Source organism: Bufo bufo, chromosome 4, assembly GCF_905171765.1.
Source record: "Bufo bufo chromosome 4, aBufBuf1.1, whole genome shotgun sequence".
In the NCBI taxonomy this organism is placed as follows: Eukaryota; Metazoa; Chordata; class Amphibia; order Anura; family Bufonidae; genus Bufo; species Bufo bufo.
In genome coordinates, this window is record NC_053392.1 from 614,199,015 (window position 1) to 614,223,870 (window position 24,856).

Sequence of the window (24,856 nt, forward strand, 5' to 3'; positions counted from 1 at the left end):
ACCTCCTCAGCTCATATGCCTCGGCAAACGTATCTTTTACTGCAGAGGAGAAATCTCGTCTTGCAGCGCCGCATACACCGACTTGCGTGTAATCTGACAGCAGCGCAATGCTTCTGTCTGAATGCACATCAGTGCTGCAGCTAGTCGATCGGTTGGTCCACCTGAAAGGTAAAAAAAACAAAACAAAAAAGAAAAAACCAGGCCGCAAAGCAATAACTTTATTAACTGTTGAACAGAACATAGAAACTTTTTTTAAACTTTTTTAACTGAACGTTTAACTTTTTTACTTACCGGTATTTTTTCTTTTGTTTAGTTTTTTTTACCTTTATAGAACAAACCTCTCCTTCCCCATGGGACAATGTGCAAAGCGCAAATCGCCCAAAGATGTGGCGAAGTACGTTATGCACTTTATCCCAGGTGAAAGGAGAGGTTTGCAGCAGCTGTGAGTGAATGGGCCCTAATAGCCCTGTGTGCCTGTCCTGGTGAGATGTGATCCCTATGCTAGGTGTACCTGTGTGTGGTACTTCCGGAAACACTCTCCATAGCATAGGGCAGGGTGGTCAGCACAGTCAGGACAGAAATAGCGGGTGTCACGCCTTATTCCACTCCTGCTACAGACACGACATCTTTTTCGGGGTGACGGTTGGGTTGAGGTACCAGGAACGACACTGGGGAAATGTCGCTCGTGTAGACGGCTAACTACACTGGTGGATGGGGCCACGGAACCTCCTGGGTAAAGGAGGTTCTCGATGATCTCTTCCTGGAATTTGAGGAAGGATCCTGTTCTCCCAGCCTTACTGTAGAGAACAAAACTATTGTACAGCGCCAATTGAATCAAATATACAGACACCTTCTTATACCAGCGTCTGGTTCTGCGGGAAACTAAATACGGAGACAACATCTGGTCATTGAAGTCCACCCCTCCCATGAGCGCATTATAGTCGTGGACACAGAGGGGCTTTTCAATGACACGGGTTGCTCGCTCAATTTGGATTGTCGTGTCTGCGTGAATGGAGGAGAGCATGTAAAAATCACGCTTGTCTCTCCATTTCACCGCGAGCAGTTCTTCGTTACACAAGGCAGCCCTCTGCCCCCTTGCAAGACGGGTGGTTACAAGCCGTTGGGGGAAGCCCACGCGACTAGTTCGCGCGGTGCCACAGGCGCAAATCCGTTCTAGAAACAAATGCCTAAAGAGGGCCACACTTGTGTAGAAATTGTCCACATAAAGATGGTACCCCTTGCCGAATAAGGGTGACACCAAGTCCCAGACTGTCTTCCCACTGCTCCCCAGGTAGTCAGGGCAACCGACCGGCTCCAGGGTCTGATCTTTTCCCTCATAGATCCGAAATTTGTGGGTATAGCCTGTGGCCCTTTCACAGAGCTTATACAATTTGACCCCATACCGGGCACGCTTGCTTGGGATGTATTGTTTGAAGCCAAGGCGCCCGGTAAAATGTATTAGGGACTCGTCTACGCAGATGTTTTGCTCAGGGGTATACAAATCTGCAAATTTCAGGTTGAAATGGTCTATGAGGGGCCGAATTTTGTGGAGCCGGTCAAAAGCAGGGTGGCCTCTGGGACGGGAGGTGGTGTTGTCGCTAAAGTGCAGGAAACGCAGGATGGTCTCAAATCGTGTCCTGGACATAGCAGCAGAGAACATGGGCATGTGATGAATTGGGTGCGTTGACCAATATGACCGCAATTCATGCTTTTTTGTCAGGCCCATGTTGAGGAGAAGGCCATCGTACCAGCTTCAACTGCCCTTCTGGTGCTCGCTACTTCACCAGGTTGTACGGCAGTGCTGGTACTAGGTCCAGGAAGGGCTGCGCTGCTGGTGTATGCCTCACCACGTGATCCGGCAGCGACAGCCCCACTCTGCTGCTCTTGAAGCGGATCCTGCGTAACCTGTGGTCTAGCGACATGGGGCCGGGTACGCCTGGTGCTGCCAGGGACCTCCACCTCCTCGTCCGAACTTTGGGTCAGAGAGCCACTGCTTTCCACAGGTTCATATTCTGACCTGCTAGATTCGTCAGATGAGGGTTCCCACTCCTCATCCGACTGGGTCAGAATCCTGTAGGCCTCTTCAGAAGAATACCCCCTGTTTGACATTTTGGACTACTAAATTTAGGGGTATTCCCTGAGACTACCCAAGAAAAAAAGCAAACCTGTCTTACAAAGGGGAGGCTAGCGAAGTACCGGAGGCTGCTGCGGTTGATAAAAAATATCAAAACTGATTTTTTTATCGCCGCAGTGCGTGTAAAATGAATGTGCAGTGATCAAAAAATATATATTTTTTGTCACTGCGGTGGGGCGGGCGTGGGTGAACGCACGTGTGGGCGACCGATCAGGCCTGATCGGGCAAACACTGCGTTTTGGGTGGAGGGCGAACTAAAGTGACACTAATACTATTATAGATCTGACCGTGATCAGTTTTGATCACTTACAGATACTATAAAAGTACAAATGCTGATTAGCGATACGCTAAACAGCGAATAAAAGTGACTGCGGTGCGGTGGGGTGGGCGCTAACTGACGCTAACTACCTAACCAAGGGGCCTAAACTATCCCTAAAACCTAACAGCCAATACCAGTGAAAAAAAAAAAGTGACAGTTTACACTGATCACTTTTTTTCCTTTCACTAGTGATTGACAGGGGCGATCAAAGGGGTGATCAAAGGGTTAATTGGGGTGCAGGGGGGTGATCTGGGGCTAAGGTGTAGTGTTTGGTGTACTCACAGTTCAGTCTGCTCCTGTGCTGGATCCAACCGACGAAAAGGACTAGCAGAGGAGCAGACAAGCCATATAACAGATCATATTTACTAATATGATCTGTTATATGACTTTGGATTGGATTTTTTGAAAATCGCCAGCCTGCCAGCCAATGATCGTTGCTGGCAGGCTGGTGACGAAATACTTCTTTTAATTTTGCCGGCCCGCGATGCGCATGCGCGGGCCGGCTTTGAGCGAAATCTCGCGTCTCGCGAGATGACGCGTATATGCGTGACTCTGCGCAGCGCTGCCACCTCCGGAACGCAATCCTGCGTTAGGCGGTCCGGAGGTGGTTAAATAACCCTCAATTTTACAATTTTACAAAAAAAAATGAATTAAAATGAATTAAAAAAATAAACATAATGAGAAACGTCTGAACTGTACGGCCTCTTTCACACGAGCGATACACAATATGTCAGGATCTGGTCAGGGAAAACACTGGTGGTCTTCCACGCAATTTCAATCAGTTTTATCTCCAATTGCTTTCATTATTTCCGTTTCGTCCATTCAGATTGTATCCGTTTTTATGCGCATGAAAAAAAACCCTGAAGAATACCCATCTCCGAGCGACCGTCAGTGAACTTTCACACAAGCTCCCTTCACTTCTGTGGAGCCAGAGCTGTGTGAAAAAACGGATGACGTAGAACAAGCCGCAATGTTTCCTGGATGCAAAGATGATCAGGGAAAGTCTAGGCTCATGTACACAGACCCATTGGAAGGAGCGAGTCAGGATGTAGTCCGGATGCTGTGCGTTCACAACAACGGAAAAATCATTTGTGTGAAAGAGGATTTAACCTCTTCAGGACACATGACGTACTTAACATAGAAACATAGAAACATAGAATGTGTCGGCAGATAAGAACCATTTGGCCCATCTAGTCTGCCCAATATACTGAGTACTATGGATAGCCCCCGGCCCTATCTTATATGAAGGATGGCCTTATGCCTATCCCATGCATGCTTAAACCCCTTCACTGTATTTGCAGCTACCACTTCTGCAGGAAGGCTATTCCATGCATCCACTACTCTCTCAGTAAAGTAATACTTCCTGATATTACTTTTAAACCTTTGCCCCTCTAATTTAAAACTGTGTCCTCTTGTGGTAGTTTTTCTTCTTTTAAATATTCTCTCCTCCTTTACCGAGTTGATTCCCTTTATGTATTTAAAAGTTTCTATCATCTCCCCTCTGTCTCTTCTTTCTTCCAAGCTATACATATTAAGGTCCTTTAACCTTTCCTGGTAAGTTTTATCCTGCAATCCATGCACTAGTTTAGTAGCTCTTCTCTGAACTCTCTCTAGAGTATCTATATCCTTCTGGAGATATGGCCTCCAGTACTGCGCACAATACTCCAAGTGAGGTCTCACCAGTGTTCTGTACAGCGGCATAAGCACTTCACTCTTTCTACTGCTTATACCTCTCCCTATACATCCAAGCACTGGTACGTCATGTATGGTTCCGATCACCGCCGCCCAGCGGGCAGTGATCAGAACCCGGTACCTGCTCAAATCATTGAGCAGGCACCTTGGCTGGATGTGCTGGGGGGTCCTGTGACCCCCCCATGTCGGCAATCGCTGCAATCTGCAGGTCAATTCAAACCTGCGGTTTGCTGCGGTTTCGGAAGTTTCTGATCCCCGCGGTCACAGACTTCAAATAAGCTTTATTTTAATGTTTAACCTCCCCCTGCTGCCCTCTTTGCTATCTGCCGGCAGGTGCAGCGGGGGGTTGGGGGCGGCAGGGAGGGCGGGCGGCGGCGGTGCGGGCGGTGCTTGGGGGGCGGGCAGGCATGCGATCATCCACCCTCCCCTCTCTCAGGATAGCCGAGCGGTTTGCAGAGTGTCAGCACATTGCTGACACTCTGCTCGAAATGCCTGACATCTGTGCTGGCACAGATGCCATGCGTTTAACCCCTTCCATACCGCGGTCCGTAGGGACCGCTGTATGGAAAAGGTTAAGAGGGAGGGAACTCCCTCCCTCTCCCATCGGGGGCTGCTGTGCCTTTTCAAAGCCCGATGAGATAGGGAAGGGGCCCCTCCCTCCCCATCACCCACTGCTCTGCTGTGGCAGCGAGTGATGGTTACCATGGCAACCGGACGACCTTCACAGGCGTCCGGCTGTCCATGGTACTGATCAGAGGCTGTCCATGGTGCTGATTAGACTTCTGCTAAAGGCAGAAGTCTAATCAGACTTTGTAAAGTGAAAATACAGTACAGTACACTATATAGTGTACTGTACTGTATTATACAGACATCAGACCCACTGGATCTTCAAGATCCAAGTGGGTCTGAAAAAAAAAAGTAAAAAAAAAGTGAAAATAAAGTAAAAATAAAAAAAAACAAATTTATCACTGATTAAAAATGGAAAAAATAAAATTCCCTACACATGTTTGATATCACCGCGTCCGTAACGACCTGATCTATAAAACGGCCATGTTACTTTACCCGAACGGTGAACTCCATAAAAATAAAAAATAAAAAACTATGATGAAATTTAAATTTTGCCCACCTTACTTCCCAAAAAAGGTAATAAAAGTGATCAAAAAAGTCGTATGTACGCCAAAATAGTATCAATCAAACTGCCACCTCATCCTGCAACAAATGAGACCCTACCTAAGATAATCACCCAAAAACTGAAAAAACTATGGCTCTCAGAATATGGAGACACTAAAACATGATTTTTTGGTTTTTGTTTCAAAAATGAAAAAATTGTGTAAAACTTGCATAAATAAAAAAAAGTATACATATTAGGTATGGCCGCATCCGTAATAACCTGCTCTATAAAAATATCACATGACCTAACTCCTCAGGTGAATACCGTTAAAAAAACGGTGTAAAAAAAGCTATTTTTTGTCACCTTACATCACAAAAAGTGTAATAGCAAGCGATCAAAAAGTCATAAGCACCCCAAAATAGTGCCAATCAAACCATCATCTCATCCCGCAAATATTATACCCTACCCAAGATACTTGCCCAAAAACTGAAAAAACTATGGCTCTCAGACTATGGAGACACTAAAACATGTTTTTTTTTTGTTTCAAAAATGAAATCATTGTGTAAAACTTACATAAATAAAAAAATAGTATACATATTAGGTATCGCCGCGTCCGTGACAACCTGCTCTGTAAAAATATTACATGATCTAATGTTTAAAATAACAAGAAATAAAAACGGTGCCAAAACAGCTATTTCTTGTTACCTTGCCTCACAAAAAGTGTAATATAGAGCAACCAAAAATCATATGTACCCTAAACTAGTACCAACAATACTGCCACCCTATCCCATAGTTTCTAAAATGGGGTAACTTTTTTGGAGTTTCTACTCTAGGGGTGTATCAGGGGGGCTTCAAATGGGACATGGTGTAAAAAAAAACGGTCCAGCAAAATCTGCCTTCCAAAACCGTATGGCATTCCTTTTCTTCTGCTGTTTTGTTTGGCTGTTAACTCTTGCTTTGTAACTGAAAAAAAATTATTAAAATGGAAAATCTGCCAAAAAAGTGAAATTTTTAAATTGTATCACTATTTTTCATTAAATCTTGTGGAACACCTAAAGGGTTAACAAAGTTTGTAAAATCAGTTTTGAATACCTTGAGGGGTGCAGTTTCTTAGATGGGGTCACTTTTGTCGAGTTTCTACTCTAGGGGTGCATCAGGGGGGCTTCAAATGGGACATGGTGTCAAAAAAACCAGTCCAGCAAAATCTGCCTTCCAAAAACCATACGGCACACCTTTCCCTCTACGCCCTACTGTGTTCCCGTACAGTAGTTTACGGCCACATATTGGGTGTTTCTGCAAACTACAGAATCGGGGCAATAAATATAGCATTTTGTTTGGCTGTTAACTCTTGCTTTGTTACTGGAAAAAATTTATTAAAATGGAAAATTTGCCAAAAAATTGAAATTCTCAAATTTCATTTCCATTTGCCAATAACTCTTGTGCAACACCTACAGTCATGGCCAAAAGTTTTGAGAATTACATAAATATTAGAAATTGGAAAAGTTGCTGCTTAAGTTTTTATAATAGCAATTTGCATATACACCAGAATGTTATGAAGAGTGATCAGATGAATTGCATAGTCCTTCCTTGCCATGAAAATTAACTTAATCCCAAAAAAACCTTTCCACTGCATTTCATTGCTGTCATTAAAGGACCTGCTGAGATCATTTCAGTAATCGTCTTGTTAACTCAGGTGAGAATGTTGATGAGCACAAGGCTGGAGATCATTATGTCAGGCTGATTGGGTTAAAATGGCAGACTTGACATGTTAAAAGGAGGGTGATGCTTGAAATCATTGTTCTTCCATTGTTAACCATGGTGACCTGCAAAGAAACGCGTGCAGCCATCATTGCGTTGCATAAAATGGCTTCACAGGCAAGGATATTGTGGCTACTAAGATTGCACCTCAATCAACAATTTATAGGATCATCAAGAACATCAAGGAAAGAGGTTCAATTCTTGTTAAGAAGGCTTCAGGCCGTCCAAGAAAGTCCAGCAAGCGCCAGGATCGTCTCCTAAAGAGGATTCAGCTGCGGGATCGCAGTGCCACCAGTGCAGAGCTTGCTCAGGAATGGCAGCAGGCAGGTGTGAGTGCATCTGCACGCACAGTGAGGCGAAGACTTTTGGAAGATGGCCTGGTGTCAAGAAGGGCAGCAAAGAAGCCACTTCTCTCCAAAAAAAAACCCATCAGGGACAGATTGATCTTCTGCAGAAAGTATGGTGAATGGACTGCTGAGGACTGGGGCAAAGTCATATTCTCCGATGAAGCCTCTTTTCCGATATTTTGGGGCATCTGGAAAAAGGCTTGTCCGGAGAAGAAAAGGTGAGCGCTACCATCAGTCCTGTGTCATGCCAACAGTAAAGCATCCAGAGACCATTCATGTGTGGGGTTGCTTCTCATCCAAGGGAGTGGGCTCACTCACAATTTTGCCCAAAAACACAGCCATGAATAAAGAATGGTACCAAAACACCCTCCAACAGCAACTTCTTCCAACAATCCAACAACAGTTTGGTGAAGAACAATGCATTTTCCAGCACGATGGAGCACCGTGCCATAAGGCAAAAGTGATAACTAAGTGGCTCGGGGACCAAAACGTTGACATTTTGGGTCCATGGCCTGGAAACTCCCCAGATCTAAATCCCATTGAGAACTTGTGGTCAATCCTCAAGAGGCGGGTGGACAAACAAAAAACCACTAATTCTGACAAACTCCAAGAAGTGATGATGAAAGAATGGGTTGCTATCAGTCAGGAATTGGCCCAGAAGGTGATTGAGAGCATGCCCAGTCGGATTGCAGAGGTCCTGAAAAAGAAGGGCCAACACTGCAAATACTGACTCTTTGCATAAATGTCATGTAATTGTCGATAAAAGCCTTTGAAACGTATGAAGTGCGTGTAATTATATTTCACTACATCACAGAAACAACTGAAACAAATATCTAAAAGCAGTTTAGCAGCAAACTTTGTGAAAACTAATATTTGTGTCATTCTCAAAACTTTTGGCCACGACTGTAGAGGGTTAACAAAGTTTGTAAAATAAGTTTTGAATACCTTGAGGGGTGTAGTTTCTTAGATGGGGTCACTTTTTTTGAGTTTCTACTCTAGGGGTGCATCAGGAGGGCTTCAAATGGGACATGGTGTCAAAAAAAAACAGTCCAGCAAAATCTGCCTTCCAAAAACCATACGGCGCACCTTTGCCTCTACGCCCTACTGTGTGCCCGTACAGTAGTTTACGGCCACATATGGGGTGTTTCTGCAAACTACAGAATCGGGGCAATAAATATAGCATTTTGTTTGGCTGTTAACCCTTGCTTTGTTACTGGATTAAAATGGAAAATTTGCCAAAAAATCTAAATTCTGAAATTTTATCACCATTTGCAATTAACTCTTGTGGGTTAACGACGTTTGTAAAATCAGTTTTGAATACCTTAAAGGGGTGTAGTTTCTAGAATGGGTCATTTTGGGTGGTTTCTATTATGTAAGCCTCACAAAGTGACTTCAGACCTGAACTGGTCCCTAAAAAGTAGGTTTTTGAAAATTTCTGAAAAATTTCAAGATTTGCTAAACTTCTAAGCCTTGTAACATCCCCCAAAAATAAAATATTCCCAAATTGATCCAAACATGAAGTAGACATATGGGGAATGTAAAGTAATAACTATTTTTGTCGGTATTACTATGTATTATAGAAGTAGAGAAATTGAAACTTGGAAATTTGCAATTTTTTTAAAACATTTTGGTAAATTTGGTATTTTTTTTATAAATAAAAATGATTTTTTTTTTTACTTCATTTTACCAGTGTCATGAAGTACAATATGTGACGAAAAAACAGTCTCAGAATGGCCTGGATAAGTCAAAGCGTTTTAAAGTTATCACCACATAAAGTGACACTGGTCAGATTTGCAAAAAATGGCCTGATCCTTAAGGTGAAATAAGGCTGTGTCCTAAAGGGGTTAAAGTAGTTTCTTTTTTCCTGCACAAAGAAGTAACAGAAAAAAATGTGTCCATTTAAAAATTAGTGATGAGCGGGAGGTGCCATATTCGGTTTCGCGATATTTCGCGAATATTCGCATGAATATTCGTGTTATATTCGTCGAAATCGAATATTCGCAATTATTCCAATTATCGCGAAATTATTTTTCGCATATTGCGAAAATTTATCTTGATAGTATAAGGCAACGTTCCTATGCTAATGACTATGGCTAGGCTAATATGTGTATATTACGAAATTTTGTAATATTGCTCTAACTTCGTCTCTTAGAATATTACGAATATTCTAAAAGACGAAGTTAGAGCAATATTAAGAACATTTGCAAAAGTCGAAATTGCGATGCGAGTAATATAACACGAAATAGTCGCATGAAGATTTAAACTTAGCACTGCTATATTCCATATTCTAGCCTAATATGGAATATAGCTGTGTTAAGTTAGCACTGCTATATTCCATATTAGGCTAGAATATGGAATATAGCTGTGCTAAATTGAAATCTTCATGCGACTATTTCGTGTTATATTACTCGCATCGCAATTTCGACTTTTGCAAATATTCTTAATATTGCTCTAACTTCGTCTTTTAGAATATTCGTAATATTCTAAAAGATGAAGTTAGAGCAATATTACGAAATTTCGTAAAATACACATAGATTGTATTTAAGCTAATATACTGCTATAGTAATAATTTTTAATAGTGTACATATTTTACAAAACTTAAGTTCAGAAGAGGCAAAAAAAATTACAGGAAAAAAAAGGGATTATAGCACTATATTAGCTAAATTACAATCTATATGTGTATTTTACGAAATTTCGTAATATTGCTCTAACTTCGTCTTTTAGAATATTCGTAATATTCTAAGAGACGAAGTTAGAGCAATATTACGAAATTTCTAAAAGACGAAGTTAGAGCAATATTAAGAACATTTGAAAAAGTCGAAATTGCGATGCGACTAATATAACACGAAATATTCGCATGAAGATTTCAACTTAGCACAGCTATACTCCATATTCTAGCCTAATATGGAATATAGCAGTGCTAACTTAGCACAGCTATATTCCATATTAGGCTAGAATATGGAGTATAGCAGTGCTAAGTTGAAATCCTCATGCGAATATTTCGTGTTATATTACTCGATGCGTTCTATTAAATTGCGATGCGACTAATATAACACGAAATATTCGCATGAAGATTTCAACTTAGCACTGCTATACTCCATATTCTAGCCTAATATGGAATATAGCTGTGCTAAGTTAGCACTGCTATATTCCATATTAGGCTAGAATATGGAGTATAGCAGTGCTAAGTTGAAATCTTCATGCGAATATTTCGTGTTATATTACTCGATGCGTTCTATTAAATTGCGATGCGACTAATATAACACGAAATATTCGCATAAAGATTTCAACTTAGCACAGCTATACTCCATATTCTAGCCTAATATGGAATATAGCAGTGCTAACTTAGCACAGCTATATTCCATATTGGGATAGAATATGGAGTATAGCAGTGCTAAGTTGAAATCTTCATGCGAATATTTCGTGTTATATTACTCGCATCGCAATTGCGACTATTGCGAAATTTCGTAAAATACACATATAGATTAGATTGTAATTTAGCTAATATGGAATATAGCAGTAAGTTGAAAGCGCCACTGACTGGAGCAGCCAGGAAGCCAGGAATCCAAAGGACAGGTAAGAACAACTTTAGGGAAGTGGGAAAGAAAAAAATATAATAAAAAAAAAAAAGAAAAAAAACGAATATTCTATTTCGCGAATATATAGAACGATATTCTAAATATTCGCGAAATCTCGAAATTGCGATATTCGAGAAAAAAATTCGCAATTCGAATATTCGCGCTCAACACTATTAAAAATACAACTTGTTCTGCAAATAAGTCTTTATAAGGGTCCATTCACACATCTGTATGTGTTTTGTGAACCGCACATCGCCGGCACTTGATAGAAAAGGCCTAATCTTGGACGTAATTGCAGACAATAATAGGACATGTTCTATTTTTTTCGGGAACGGAATTGTGGACCCGGAAGTGTGGAACCGCATTTCCGGATCCGCACAGCACATCGTGTGGCCCCATAGAAATGAATGAAGACTTAAAGGTAGGCAGACAATGTCATAGAGCAGCAGGAGATGCTAGCAGAATGCTTGGGTGTATAGGGAAAGGCATTACCAGTAGAAAGAGGGAGGTGCTCATGCCGCTCTACAGAGCACTAGTGAGACCTCATCTGGAGTATTGTGCTCAGTACTGGAGACCATATCTCCAGAAGGATATTGATACTTTGGAGAGAGTTCAGAGAAGAGCTACTAAACTGGTACATGGATTGCAGGATAAAACTTACCAGGAAAGGTTAAAGGACCTTAACATGTATAGCTTGGAAGAAAGACGAGACAGAGGGGATATGATAGAAACTTTTAAATACATAAAGGGAATCAACAAGGTAAAAGAGGAGAGAAGATTTAAAAGAAGAAAAACTGCTTCAAGAGGACACAGTTTTAAATTAGAGGGGCAAAGGTTTAAAAGTAATATCAGGAAGTATTACTTTACTGAGAGAGTAGTGGATGCATGGAATAGCCTTCCTGCAGAAGTGGTAGCTGCAAATACAGTGAAGGGGTTTAAGCATGCATGGGATAGGCATACGGCCATCCTTCATATAAGATAGGGCCAGGGGCTATCCATAGTATTTAGTATATTGGGCAGACTAGATGGGCCAAATGGTTCTTATCTGCCGACACATTCTAGGTTTCTATAAACGGAAAAGTAAAAAAGTTATAGAACTTCAGAAGGAAGTCGGAGAAGAAAATATGGAAATGACAAATCAAAAAATGTAAGTAAAAAAATTCTGGGTAAAAAAATTCAAAGAATGACTGTAGATTATATATAAGTTGGGGAAACGTTATTATTAGTTTCTGCCTATTAAAAATATCCGAATTTATCATAAATTATATTATAGTGACTGCAGGACCTTTGATGATGTCATGATCATGTGATCAGTCACATGAGGGGAGGAGTAAAGGGTTTTCACTGTGCAGCACTTCCTGTCATGTGACCAGTGTGACGTCATCGCAGGTCCTGCAGCCCCAGGAGGTGAGATCTGCAGGTCAGTTATTGGTCTTGGTTCTGGGTTTATTAGAATGGAGCGGTTCTATAGGTGACATATAGCAGGTCCAGCCAGCAGGGGGCAGCACCGGCCATAGAGAGTCTCTGCTCACACAGTCTGGAGGTCAGGAGGGGAGTTCTCCTCAGACATGTCTGCTCTCCCCCTGGAATATTAGGAGACCCCCAGACCCCTGTAAGAGGGGCTGTTCTCCTGGATTAGAGGGGTCTTCCATCACACACTGTTCTGTGATATCACTAGGATATGGAGTCAGTGTGTGGTCGGTGGGGACAACCTCTTCTAGATGAAGGGGCTGCAGCGCTGTGTCCTCTCCTCACTGTCCCTGCACAGCGGAGGCCGGAGCTCTAATGAGCAGGGACTGTGGAGGAGATTCAGCAGTAAAGCAGCTCTGCAGCCCCTCCATTCCCAGGATTAGTGGGGTCCTGATAGAGACGAGCCCCCACCTACTGCACCTACTGACCCCGGAGCAGAACACCAGCGATTAGAAGAAAGAGGCGACTGACAGGACGAGGACAGGACTTCTCTTTAGCTCCTTCCTGACCTGCGCCGATCATGTGGGTCTGTATTATAGAGATCTGCTTCTATCACAACCAGTCAGTACTGACCGGGGCATCTAAGTGGTGAGACTGAGGTAGAAGGCTGCCTGTCAATGGAAAACTCAAATCCCTAAAAGGGACTAAAGAAAATGCTAAATAAAATATATAAAAAACAAAAAACATTTTCTTCTTGGAAACAAAAAACAAAAACAGAAACAAAAAAAATACAAAGTAATATCACCATGTCCATAATCATGTAAACTATAAAATCATTGGGGGGCATCTATTAATGTGTTCACGCCAATATTGTGCCATTAAGCACTTGTAGATGTTATGAGCGCCGTATTTGTGCCATAATTTGCTACTTTTTGAGCTTCTCTCCACATTTCTGAAGTGACAACAAAAGGGGTAGGACTTAGCAGAGGGGCGGAGTCTCACAGTCTGCCAGATATTCTGTATAACTTATACCGGAATCTGCTGTAGGTTATAGCTGAAGTCTACGTTAGTCCCGAGCATCTGCCTCTTAATAAAGTAGGTGCATGTTACTCCAGCACAGGGGTATCAAGACCAGCTTATGGGGATGCCACTAGTGTTTAATGTCCACCATTGTGTTTGTTTTAATGTGAATTTGATAATTTGAGAATCAATAGACAGTCTACACAGGCTAAGTGACAAAAAATATTTACAAACTGAATAAATATATATACAGTACCGACCAAAAGTTTGGACACACCTTCTCATTCAAAGAGTTTTCTTTATTTTCATGACTATGAAGGCATCAAAACATGTGGAATTATATACATAACTGTCACGGATGGTGTACAGGGAAACAAGACAATACAATATAATCTATGACTCACTGGATCCACAACTAAGGAACAAAAGGGAGACCCCTGCATGAGACCTGCCACTCTCCCTTACTGCTCAGCCTATGCGAACACCCCAAAGGTGGATGGGCGCATATCCACGTACCTCGACTATCTTACACCTGAAGACCCTACAATAGTGAGGGGACACGACCACCGGCTCCCTACACAGACTCGGAGGGAGTCAGGGTCACCTGGATCCAGAAAACAGAAAATCACAAATACATAAACAGCACTTATCTTGCAGACGACTGGGAACTGGGAACTAGGAACAGCATGCACACGCATTATGGGGAGGAACTTAAAGGGAAGCAATCAGTCCAACTGCAAGCGCAAGTCTCGCAGGCTGCCACAAAACCTTTAACCGACTTACGAAGCGCAGGCCACCAGAATCTCCGAGCGATGAGATCCAGTGTGGCTCTTGCCCCCAGGTGCCCAGCAAGAACCGTATCGTGGTGTTCCTTAAAAATCTTGTGTCTTAAAGTGAGAGGCACAAACAACCTCCCAGGAGGACAAAGATCAGGAGCCTCCGACTGGGCTGCCTGCACCTCTGCCTCCAATTCAGGAAAAAGACCACCACACTTTCAGCCAAAATGGGACCCGGGTCTTCAAAATTCCCACCTCCCGGAAAACAACGTGACAGGGCATCTGCCTTCACATTCTTAACCCCAGGGCGGAACGTGACAACAAAATTAAACCTTGAAAAGAACAAAGACCATCTGGCCTGTCTCGGGTTTAGACGCTTGGCTGACTCCAAGTAGGCCAGATTCTTATGGTCAGTAAACACGGTAATAGGGTGTCTGGCTCCCTCTAGCCAATGGCGCCATTCCTCAAAAGCTAACTTGATGGCCAACAACTCCCTATCTCCCACATCGTAATTTCTCTCTGCGGAGGAGAGTTTCTTCGAGAAAAAGGCACACGGTCGCCATTTGGCAGGAGAGGAACCCTGAGACAAGACCGCACCCACACCCACCTCAGAAGCATCAACCTCAACTATGAAGGGTAAAGAAATATCAGGTTGTACCAGGATGGGAGCGGAAGCAAAACTCTCCTTGATATTAGAAAAGGCCTTACGCGCCTCTACCGACCAGGAAGAAAAATCTACCCCCTTTCTGGTCATATCAGTGAGTGGTTTAACAACAGAGGATTAATTAAAAATAAATTTCCTGTAATAATTGGCAAAGCCCAAAAAACGCATCAGCGCCTTCTGATTCTCAGGAAGCTCCCACTCAAGCACAGCGCGGACCTTCTCGGGGTCCATGCGAAAACCAGAAGCAGAGAGAAGAAACCCCAGAAATTGAATTTCTGGAACCGCAAACACACATTTTTCCAGTTTCGCGTATAATTTATTCTCCCGCAGGATGAGCAAGACCTGACGTAAGTGTTCCTTATGAGTCTTGAAATCAGGAGAAAAAATCAAAATGTCATCCAAATACACTAATACAAATTTTCCCATTAAATGATAAAAAATGCTGTTCACGAAATGCTGAAAAACGGCTGGGCCATTCATCAAACCAAAAGGCATAACCAAATTCTCAAAATGGCCCTCAGGGATATTGAAAGCCGTCTTCCATTCATCTCCTTCTCTGACCCTGACCAGATTGTATGCCCCTCTTAGGTCTAATTTGGAAAAGACTTTAGCCCCAACAACCTGGTTAAACAGGTCCGGGATCAGAGGAAGCGGATAAGGGTCACGAATAGTGATACTGTTCAGCTCCCTGAAATCCAGACAAGGTCTTAAAGAACCATCTTTTTTCTTAACAAAGAAAAAACCAGCGGCAACAGGTGACTTCGAGGGTCGTATGTGTCCTCTTCTCAGACTCTCAGAGATATAAGCACGCATAGCGACCCTCTCAGGTTGGGAAATATTGTATAAACGAGATTTAGGCAGCTTGGCGCCTGGGATGAGATTAATAGGGCAATCGTACTCCCTGTGCGGAGGCAAATCCTGAACTCCACTCTCAGAGAAGACATCCGAAAATTCAGAGAGGAAAGGTGGTACAGTTTTAGTAGAAACCTCAGAAACAGATGTCATGAGGCAATTCTCTCTGCAAAAGTCACTCCAACCATTTATTTGCCTCGCTTGCCAATCAATGGTGGGGTTATGTTTAGTGAGCCAGGGTAGCCCCAACACTAGAGGAGTAGGCAAACCGCTAAGGACGAAACATGACACATCCTCAACATGAGCATCACTCACAATTAAACGGATATTGTGAACTATGCCCTTTAATGATTTCTGAGAAAGTGGAGCGGAATCAATAGCAAAAACAGGAATATCCTTTCCCAAAGTGCATACCTGGAAACCATGAGTTATTGCAAATTGATTATCAATGAGATTGACAGCTGCTCCACTATCCACAAAAATCTCACAAAAAATGCTCTTGCTCTCTAGCGCCACCCTAGCAGGCAGGACAAAACGGGAACTACAAGCAAACGGAAAACCTTCAATTTCCGCCTCAACCCTGCCAATAGTAACAGACGGAACATTTTTAAAAGATTTTTTCCTTTTTGTTTCTTTATTACTCTCAGAAAACTGACTGAATCTCCTAGAGGGACAAACATTTGCCAAATGATTTATACCTCCACAACAAAAACAAATCCTCCCATGCGGGCTGAATCTTCTATTGTCAGAGGCAATCAACCCCAGCTGCATGGGCCCCTGCTCAGAAGGGACTGACAGCGACTGAGACCCCTGCGCACAGAATGAGACCGCTGCATTGACTAGGGACTGAGTATGACAGGAAGGAGAGATCTCTCCTCTCTCTCTAAGACGCCTGTCAATACGAACGGCCTGAGACATAGCAGAATCCAAGGAGGTAGGTCTCTCATGAAAGGCAAATGCATCTTTCAATCCCTCTGAAAGACCATGGCAAAATTGACTTCGGAGTGCAGCATCATTCCAACCAGTATCAGCTGCCCATCTCCGAAATTCTGAGCAGTATATCTCTGCGGATTGTTTACCCTGGCATAACAGACGTAGTCTAGACTCAGCCAGAGCAATACGATCCGGATCATTATATATCTGACCCAGGGCTAAAAAGAATTCATCCACTGAACGGAGGGGCCGTGCCCCCTCCGGCAGCGAAAAGGCCCAGGACTGAGCGTTACCCCTGAGCAGCGATATAATGATCCCCACCCTCCGTTCCTCATCACCAGAAGAATGGGGAAGAAGGTGAAAATGGAGTTTGCAAGCCTCTATAAAACGCACAAAATACTCACTACCCCCGGAGAACGTATCCGGGAGCGAGATCTTAGGCTCAGAACAAACTCCATGAACGCAAGCTGAACCGGTCACTTGAAACTGAGAAAAAGTCTTACGGAGATCAGCTACCTCCAATGAAAGACCCTGGAAACGTTCAGCCAAAAGTGAAACCGGATCCATGCTTGAGACGGTTTTGGCGGCTTATAATGTCACGGATGGTGTACAGGGAAACAAGACAATACAATATAATCTATGACTCACTGGATCCACAACTAAGGAACAAAAGGGAGACTCCTGCATGAGACCTGCCACTCTCCCTTACTGCTCAGCCTATGCGAACACCCCAAAGGTGGATGGGCGCATATCCACGTACCTCGACTATCTTACACCTGAAGACCCTACAATAGTGAGGGGACACGACCACCGGCTCCCTACACAGACACGGAGGGAGTCAGGGTCACCTGGATCCAGAAAACAGAAAATCACAAATACATAAACAGCACTTATCTTGCAGACGACTGGGAACTGGGAACTAGGAACAGCATGCACACACATTCCAGGAAGTTGTATAAGCCGCAACCTAATGCATTATGGGGAGGAACTTAAAGGGAAGCAATCAGTCCAACTGCATGACAGCTGAGATAGGCTAACGAGATGAGGAACTGAAAACCAAAACAAAGAAACTCAAGGAGGAGGTTCTGGACGGCTCCTGTCAGAGCTTCTCAGCTGTCTGGTTGTGACAATAACAAACAACTGTGAAACAACTGAAAATATGTCATATTCTAGGTTCTTCAAAGTAGCCACCTTTTGCTTTGATTACTGCTTTGCACACTCTTGGCATTAATGAGCTTCAAGAGGTAGTCCCCTGAAATGGTTTTCACTTCACAGGTGTGCCCTGTCAGGTTTAATAAGTGGGATTTCTTGCCTTATAAATAGGGTTGGGACCATCAGTTGCGTTGAGGAGAAGTCAGGTGGATACACAGCTGATAGTCCTACTGAATAGACTGTTAGAATTTGTATTATGGCAAGAAAAAAGCAGCTAAGTAAAGAAAAACGAGTGGCCATCTTTACTTTAAGAAATGAAGGTCAGTCAGTCAGCCGAAAAATTGGGAAAACTTTGAAAGTAAGGGCTATTTGACCATGAAGGAGAATGATGGGGTGCTGCGCCAGATGACCTGGCCTCCACAGTCACCGGACCTGAACCCAATCGAAATGGTTTGGGGTGAGCTGGACTGCAGAGTGAAGGCAAAAGGGCCAACAAGTGCTAAGCATCTCTGGGAACTCCTTCAAGACTGTTGGAAGACCATTTCAGGGGACTACCTCTTGAAGCTCATCAAGAGAATGCCATCAAAGCAAAAGGTGGCTACTTTGAAGAACCTAGAATATGACATATTTTCTGTTGTTTCACACTTGTTTGTTATGTATAGAATTCCACATGTGTTAATTCATAGTTTTGATGCCTTCATAGTCATGAAAATAAAGAAAACTCTTTGAATGAGAAGGTGTGTCTAAACTTTTGGTCTGTACTGTATATATATATATATATATATATATATATATATACACATAACGGTTTTGGTTTTGCTCCCATTTTGCATGAGCTGAACTCAAAGATCTGAAACATTTTCTACAGACACAAAAGACCCATTGCTCTCAAATATTGTTCACAAATCTGTCTAAATCTGTGTTAGAGAGCACTTCTCCTTTGCCAAGATAATCCATCCCACCTCACAGGTGCGGCATATCAAGGTGCTGATTAGACAGCATGGATATTGCACAGGTGTGCCTCAGACTGCCCACAATAAAAGACCACTCTGAAATGATCCACTTTAATCCAAATGTGACTTTGCTCTCAATCCTTCTTGATTCCCACCGGTTTCTTAGGTGCGGGACTTTTTTGTTTAAAGCTGATGGTTCTATCCATCAATGACCCACCAACGATGGAGAAGGACAGAGACCACAGGGCTGCGAGGATATTAGACCTCACCCTGGAGATCATCTCCTTGATAACTGGAGAGGTGAGAGTTTCACATGACATCACTCTTATCTCTAGTAATATACAAGGGGAAATGACTGGAAAGGTGAAGGATTCTTAGAATCTCTGTAGTGATCGGCGTCTCCCCATACACAGGATTACAAAGTAGTGAAGAAGTCGTCTGGTGAGTGTGGGACACCCCGTGTGTCAGGAGGATGGAGCAGGACCCAGAGCCCCATCACCGAGCCTCCACCTCATTCCCTGATACATGAGCAGAAGATCCTAGAACTTACCAACAGGATCACTGAGCTGCTGAACAGAGAGGTGAGCGCTGCTGGGAATGCTGGGACATTATACAATAACGCCAAGGGAGGGTCTGGTAATGACTATCCTTGTGTTATCAGGTTCCTATAAGGTGTCAGGATGTCACTGTCTATTTCTCCATGGAGGAGTGGGAGTATTTAGAAGAACACAAGGATCTGTACAAGGACGTCATGATGGAGAATCACCAGCCCCTCACATCACCGGGTAAGAGGAGACCTTCCATGACTGTAGAGGAGAGAACAGTTTTAAGAGTTAGCGTTATAGAAGTGGATGTAGATCCACTGTGCCATTGAACAGATTTGGCTTGGGGCTACTCCAAAGGGAGTTATAGTTGCAAGAAAAAGTATGTGAACCCTTTTGAATGGTATGTATTTCTGCACAAATTGGTCCTAAAATGTGATCTGATCTTCATCTAAGTCACAACAATAGACAATCACAGTCTGCTTAAACTAATAACACACAAAGAATTAAATGTTACCATGTTTTTATTGAACACACCATGTAAGCATTCACAGTGCAGGTGGTAAAGGAAGGGGAACCCCTAGACTAATGACATCTCCAAGAGCTAATTGGAGTGAGGTGTCAGCCAACTGGAGTCCAATCAATGAGATGAGATTGGAGGTGTTGGTTACAGCTGCCCTGCCCTATAAAAAACACACGCCAGTTCTGGGTTTTCTTTTCACAAGAAGCATTGCCACAAAACAGCTCTGAGAAGACCTACGATTAAGAATTGTTGACTTGCATAAAGCTGGAAAGGGTTATAAAAGTATCTCCAAAAACCTTGCTGTTCATCAGTTCACGGTAAGACAAATTGTCTATAAATGGAGAAAGTTCAGCAATGCTGCTACTCTCCCTAGAAGTGGCCGTCCTGTAAAGATGACTGCAAGAGCACAGCACAGACTGCTCAATAAGGTGAAGAAGAATCCTAGAGTGTCAGCTAAAGATTTACAAAAGTCAAAAGGCATATGTTAACATCTACGATATGTAAAACACTAAACAAGAATGGATTTCATGGGAGGATACCACAGAGGAAGCCACTGCTGTCCAAAAAAAACATTGCTGCACGTTTACAGTTTGCACAAGAGGACCTGGAACCTCAACCTGATTAAGATGCCGTGGCATGACCTCAAACAAGTGATTCACACCAGACATCCCACGAATATTGCTGAACTGAAACAGTTCTGCAAAGAGGAATGGTCAAGAATTACTCCTGACCGTTGTGCACGTCTGATCTGCAACTACAGAAAAAACGTTTGGTTGACGTTATTGCTGCCAAAAGAGGTTCAACCAGTTATTAAATCCAAGGGTTCACATACTTTTTCTTGCAACTGTATATAAGTGGACCCCCTGCTTTTCACCCTGTAATTCATATCGACTGTGAGGGAACCACCAGGCCATCTCCTCTTGGAGCAGTTTTTGTTCAGTGGCTGCTCATCTAGAGGTATCAAGAGCACCAAAGGATCAGACAGAAGCATAAGCAGGAAACATGCCAACGTCAGGGCAGGAAGTAAACAGTTCAAAGGTCAGGCAGCAAAGTGTTAAATCCTGTTAACAGGAAGAAATCGATAAATGGCAAATGAGCAGAGGAATGGTTCACCCTCATAGGAAACTAGCAACTAGTACCTAATGCTCAGGCACCTTTCCTGAAATAACCCAGGCTAACAATAGGCTGGACAGATTAGGACGAACACATGCTGGAACTTAAAGGGGTTCTCTGGGAATTAAGAAAATGAAAATACCTAAATATTACTTTATTATAAATCTATTCCCAAATATCTTTCATTAGTTATAATGGCTTGTTTTGTCTGTGGAGCAGTCATTAGGAGAAATAAAATGGCTGCCGTCCTATTAGTATACACTAAACCTGTCCTAATCACCTAGTAGGACACAGCCAAATCCCCACCTCCTCTCTGTACTTCATGTCTCCTCATGAACTCCATTCCTACAGAGATTCAGCTGCAGATCATATTAAACTGTATTCAGGACCAGAATTCCTGACAAGCAAAGCAAAGAAGAGGATGAGGCAGCTCTTTACCTCAGTGCTCTGAAGTAACTTGTCCTCCTGTGCGATTAGGACAGGTTTTGTGTGTACTAATAGGATGGCGGCCATTTTACTTCTCATAATTATTGCTCCCCAGAGAAAACAAGCCATTATAACTAATTAAAGGTATTTAGGAATAGATTTATAATAAAGTAATAGTTGTGACAACCACCCGCCAATCCCGTCGTACTAAGCCACAGTTGCCATACAGGTCTCCACTAGAGACTTCTGGAGGCGAATCCACTGTGAGCACAGAAGACGTTTAAGATTGGTTGGTGGGCCCAGACAGGATACAATCACGATTGTATGTACAATCGGTAAAAATAAAATTACTGATTTCACGCTGGAAATCCAATTAATTTGCTGCCACCACTCTTCGTATTGAATCGGGGCGAAGAGTCCCCGGCTAGCTAATCCTAAAGGGACGAAACGGTTATTTGCAACCTAGCTAGTACATTAACAATTTATAAAAATAAAACAATTTGGTAGTATGTCTTCTGAGGACAGAGTTCTTAGCATAGATCAGTTCATCAAGTAACAAGGGCAAAACTGGAAAGATGAAATCATTAGTTTTTATTCTAAAACTATACACAAAAATATATATATTAAAGCTGACAGATAAATATACCGGCCAGTTAAACAGATTAGTTTGGATAGAAATAGGTAAGAGGTGGAAGGGAATAGAATGTCTGTAAGTTCAGAATTACCGTGGTACAGTCCAGTAAAAGGCAAAGTCTTTGTAGAATAATCCAAGATGATGGGGTGTGCCCGTGTCCAGCGGGCAGTCGTGATGTTAGTCGACGTCAGATGGTAGAAGAAGGACGCAGGACCTGAGTGTGTCACTGTTTTTACCCACTCTGAAGCGGGGAGTGGTTATGACACGTTCAGGTCCAGCCTTGTGTAATTGGAACAGGGGTAGTCCTTTGCCCCATAGGGAGAAAATCTGGCAGAATCTTTGCTTTGCCCATTTCTCCATATCCCGTAAGTCCAATCAAGAAATATAGTTGATATTGATAATCAGAAGGTCCTAGAAGGTGGGTTAGAAGAACCAAAACCATCTCTGAAAAGATGGTTCCTTTCACATTTCCATAACCCATGAAATATTAGGAAAATAGGGGAAAAATATGAAGCTTATGGATTTAAGGGGACTTTCAGGTCATCTTCCTTCCTGTACCAACCAGCTGTGTGATAAGGATCTGTCCTTTTCTTCTGAAGCTCGCTGCCCAGGCTAAAGGTGTGAGACCCCTGCTGGTATTGGAGACACTATGGCTGCAGAAAGACCAGGTTTATGAGGTTCTGTCATAAGAGAACTAGATTGATGGCTACTCAACTTGGCATGGGGCAGGAAAGATTTGTCACAAGGAGTTGATAATGGCACCTATGCTCTGTGAATTACTCCTTTAGTGAAAAGAGAAGATTTTTAGTGAAGGCTATGGTGTCTCTGTGATTGCAAAATATGGCGCATTTGCGATTTCCTAGTATCGCTGTGGATCGCAAAGCGTCACACCTCCCCCCTTTGGAAGATTGGGGAAGGAGTGGTCAGCAAGACTGGGACTGAAGCAATCCCAGCTCCCTATTTGAGCTCGTTACAGCGGGAAAGTCCGTCAGCATTCTGATGGTGACTTCCCGGTTTGTGCTGAATCGTGAAATCGTACTGTTGGAGTGCTAAGCTCCAGCGGAGAAGTTTTCCGTTGGTACCAGAAGTACGTTTCAGCCAGCTGAGAGGGTTGTGATCTGTGATGACCATGAAGGATCGTCCATATAGGTACGACGGTAATTTCTGTAGGGCCCATACGATCGCTAGGCACTCTTTCTCAGTGGTGCAGTATGCGGTTTCCCGCGGAAGTAGTTTTCGGCTCAGGTAGAGGACAGGGTGCTCATTCCCGGTTGCGTCCACCTGACTAAGGACGGCTCCCAGACCGTGGTCTGAGGCGTCAGTTTGTACTAGGAACTGACGGGAGAAGTCGGGAGCTTGAAGGACAGGAGCGCTAGCTAGTGCTTCCTTCAGGGCCCGAAATGCCTGTTCTAGTTCCGAGTTCCATGTGACCGTGTTGGGTTGTTTTTTGCCCGTTGCATCGGTCAGTGGTTTAGCCAGAGTACTATAGGATGGAACAAACTTCCTATAGTACCCTGCCGTTCCCAGAAATGCCTGTATTTGTTTTTTGGTGTTAGGCCGTGGCCATGCTACAATGGCATCGACCTTCCCTCTCTGAGGTTTCAGGGTCTGGCTGCCTACTCTGTGTCCTAAGTACTGAACCTCTGTCATGGCAATCTGACATTTGTTGGGCTTAACGGTCAGATTGGCAGTGGACAGTCTTCCCAATACCTGTGACAGATGGTCAAGGTGATCTTCCCAGGTTGGACTATATATGGCTATATCGTCCAGATATGCTAGGGCATAACCTTGCATTCCTTCCAACAGTTCATTTATGGCCCGCTGAAAGGTGGCGGGCGCATTCTTCATCCCAAAGGGCATACGAGTAAACTCATAGAGGCCAAAAGGGGTGATGAATGCGGATTTCGCTCTCGCCTCTGGCGCAAGCGGAATCTGCCAGTATCCACGGCTCAAGTCCATGATTGTTAGATAGCTGGTGGACGCCAGCTGATCCAGCAATTCATCAATTCGAGGCATGGGATACGCATCGGTTATGGTGATGTCATTCAGTCTCCGATAGTCGACACAGAACCGGGTTGTCTTGTCCTTTTTGGGGACTAAAACAACCGGGGCGGCCCATGGACTAGAGGATTTCTGGATGACCATTAACTGTAGCATCTCATCAATCTCTCGTTTGATCTCAGCCTGCACTTCGGGTGAGGTGCGATAGGGGCCCTGCCGTAAGGGCTTGTGGGTCCCTGTGTCAACTCGGTGAGCTGCTAGGTTGGTTTGGCCAGGGATGCCTGAGAATGTGGCGCTGTGCGCACTCAGGAGAGTGGTGAGCTGAAGCTTCTGTGGGTACGAGAGGTGGGGGTTGATGTTCCAATCATCTGCCACGTCTCGTAGCTCTGCTAGCAAGTCTATCAGTGGATCTGGCTCTTCGGGTTCTAGCTGGCTACACACTGCTAATACATACTGCTCTCTCTCCTCGTGTGCTTTTAACATGTTCACGTGGAACAGTTTCTGTCGCTTACCCCCGAGACTCACTAGGTAAGTGACTGGGTTCACCTGTTTCAGAATGGTGTATGGCCCGTCCCAGGCAGCCTGCAATTTGTTCTGCCTGACAGGGAGTAGGGCGTATACCTTCTGACCTGCTTGGTATGACCGCTCTCTGGCATGCTGATCATACCAAGCCTTCTGTTTGGCCTGGGCCTTTGCAAGGTTTTCCGTCACTATGGTCATGAGGGACTCCATCTTGTCCCGAAATTTTAGGACATATTCAACCACAGAGACTTCTGAGGGGTCACCTTTTCCCTCCCAGGTCTCCCGAATCAGTTTTAAGGGCCCTCGGACGTCTCGTCCATATAGGAGTTCAAAGGGTGAGAACCCAGTGGACTCCTGTGGCACTTCTCTGTAAGCGAACAGCAAATGAGGCAGGTG

The 24,856-nt window shown here is 43.6% G+C and overlaps 2 protein-coding genes and 1 long non-coding RNA gene across 4 annotated transcripts in view; 2 read left to right on the plus strand and 1 right to left on the minus strand.

Annotated features, from left to right (window-relative positions):
* The window catches only part of LOC120999669 (zinc finger protein 436-like), a 1,002,518-nt gene that overhangs the window by 160,532 nt on the left and 817,130 nt on the right, over nt 1-24,856 (minus strand). The window lies entirely within an intron of this gene.
* LOC120999780 lies at nt 12,314-19,149 on the plus strand. Its single transcript, XR_005778645.1, has 3 exons — nt 12,314-12,359; nt 18,866-18,999; nt 19,113-19,149. It is a non-coding gene; the product is annotated as an uncharacterized LOC120999780 (long non-coding RNA).
* The window catches only part of LOC120999704 (zinc finger protein 501-like), a 368,655-nt gene continuing 363,163 nt past the window's right edge, over nt 19,365-24,856 (plus strand). For both annotated transcript variants that reach the window (XM_040430726.1, XM_040430725.1), the window contains exon 1: nt 19,365-19,484. In XM_040430726.1, coding sequence (XP_040286660.1) covers nt 19,400-19,484 — 85 coding nt within the window. In that variant the 5' untranslated portion in view covers nt 19,365-19,399. The remainder of the gene's footprint in view (nt 19,485-24,856) is intronic.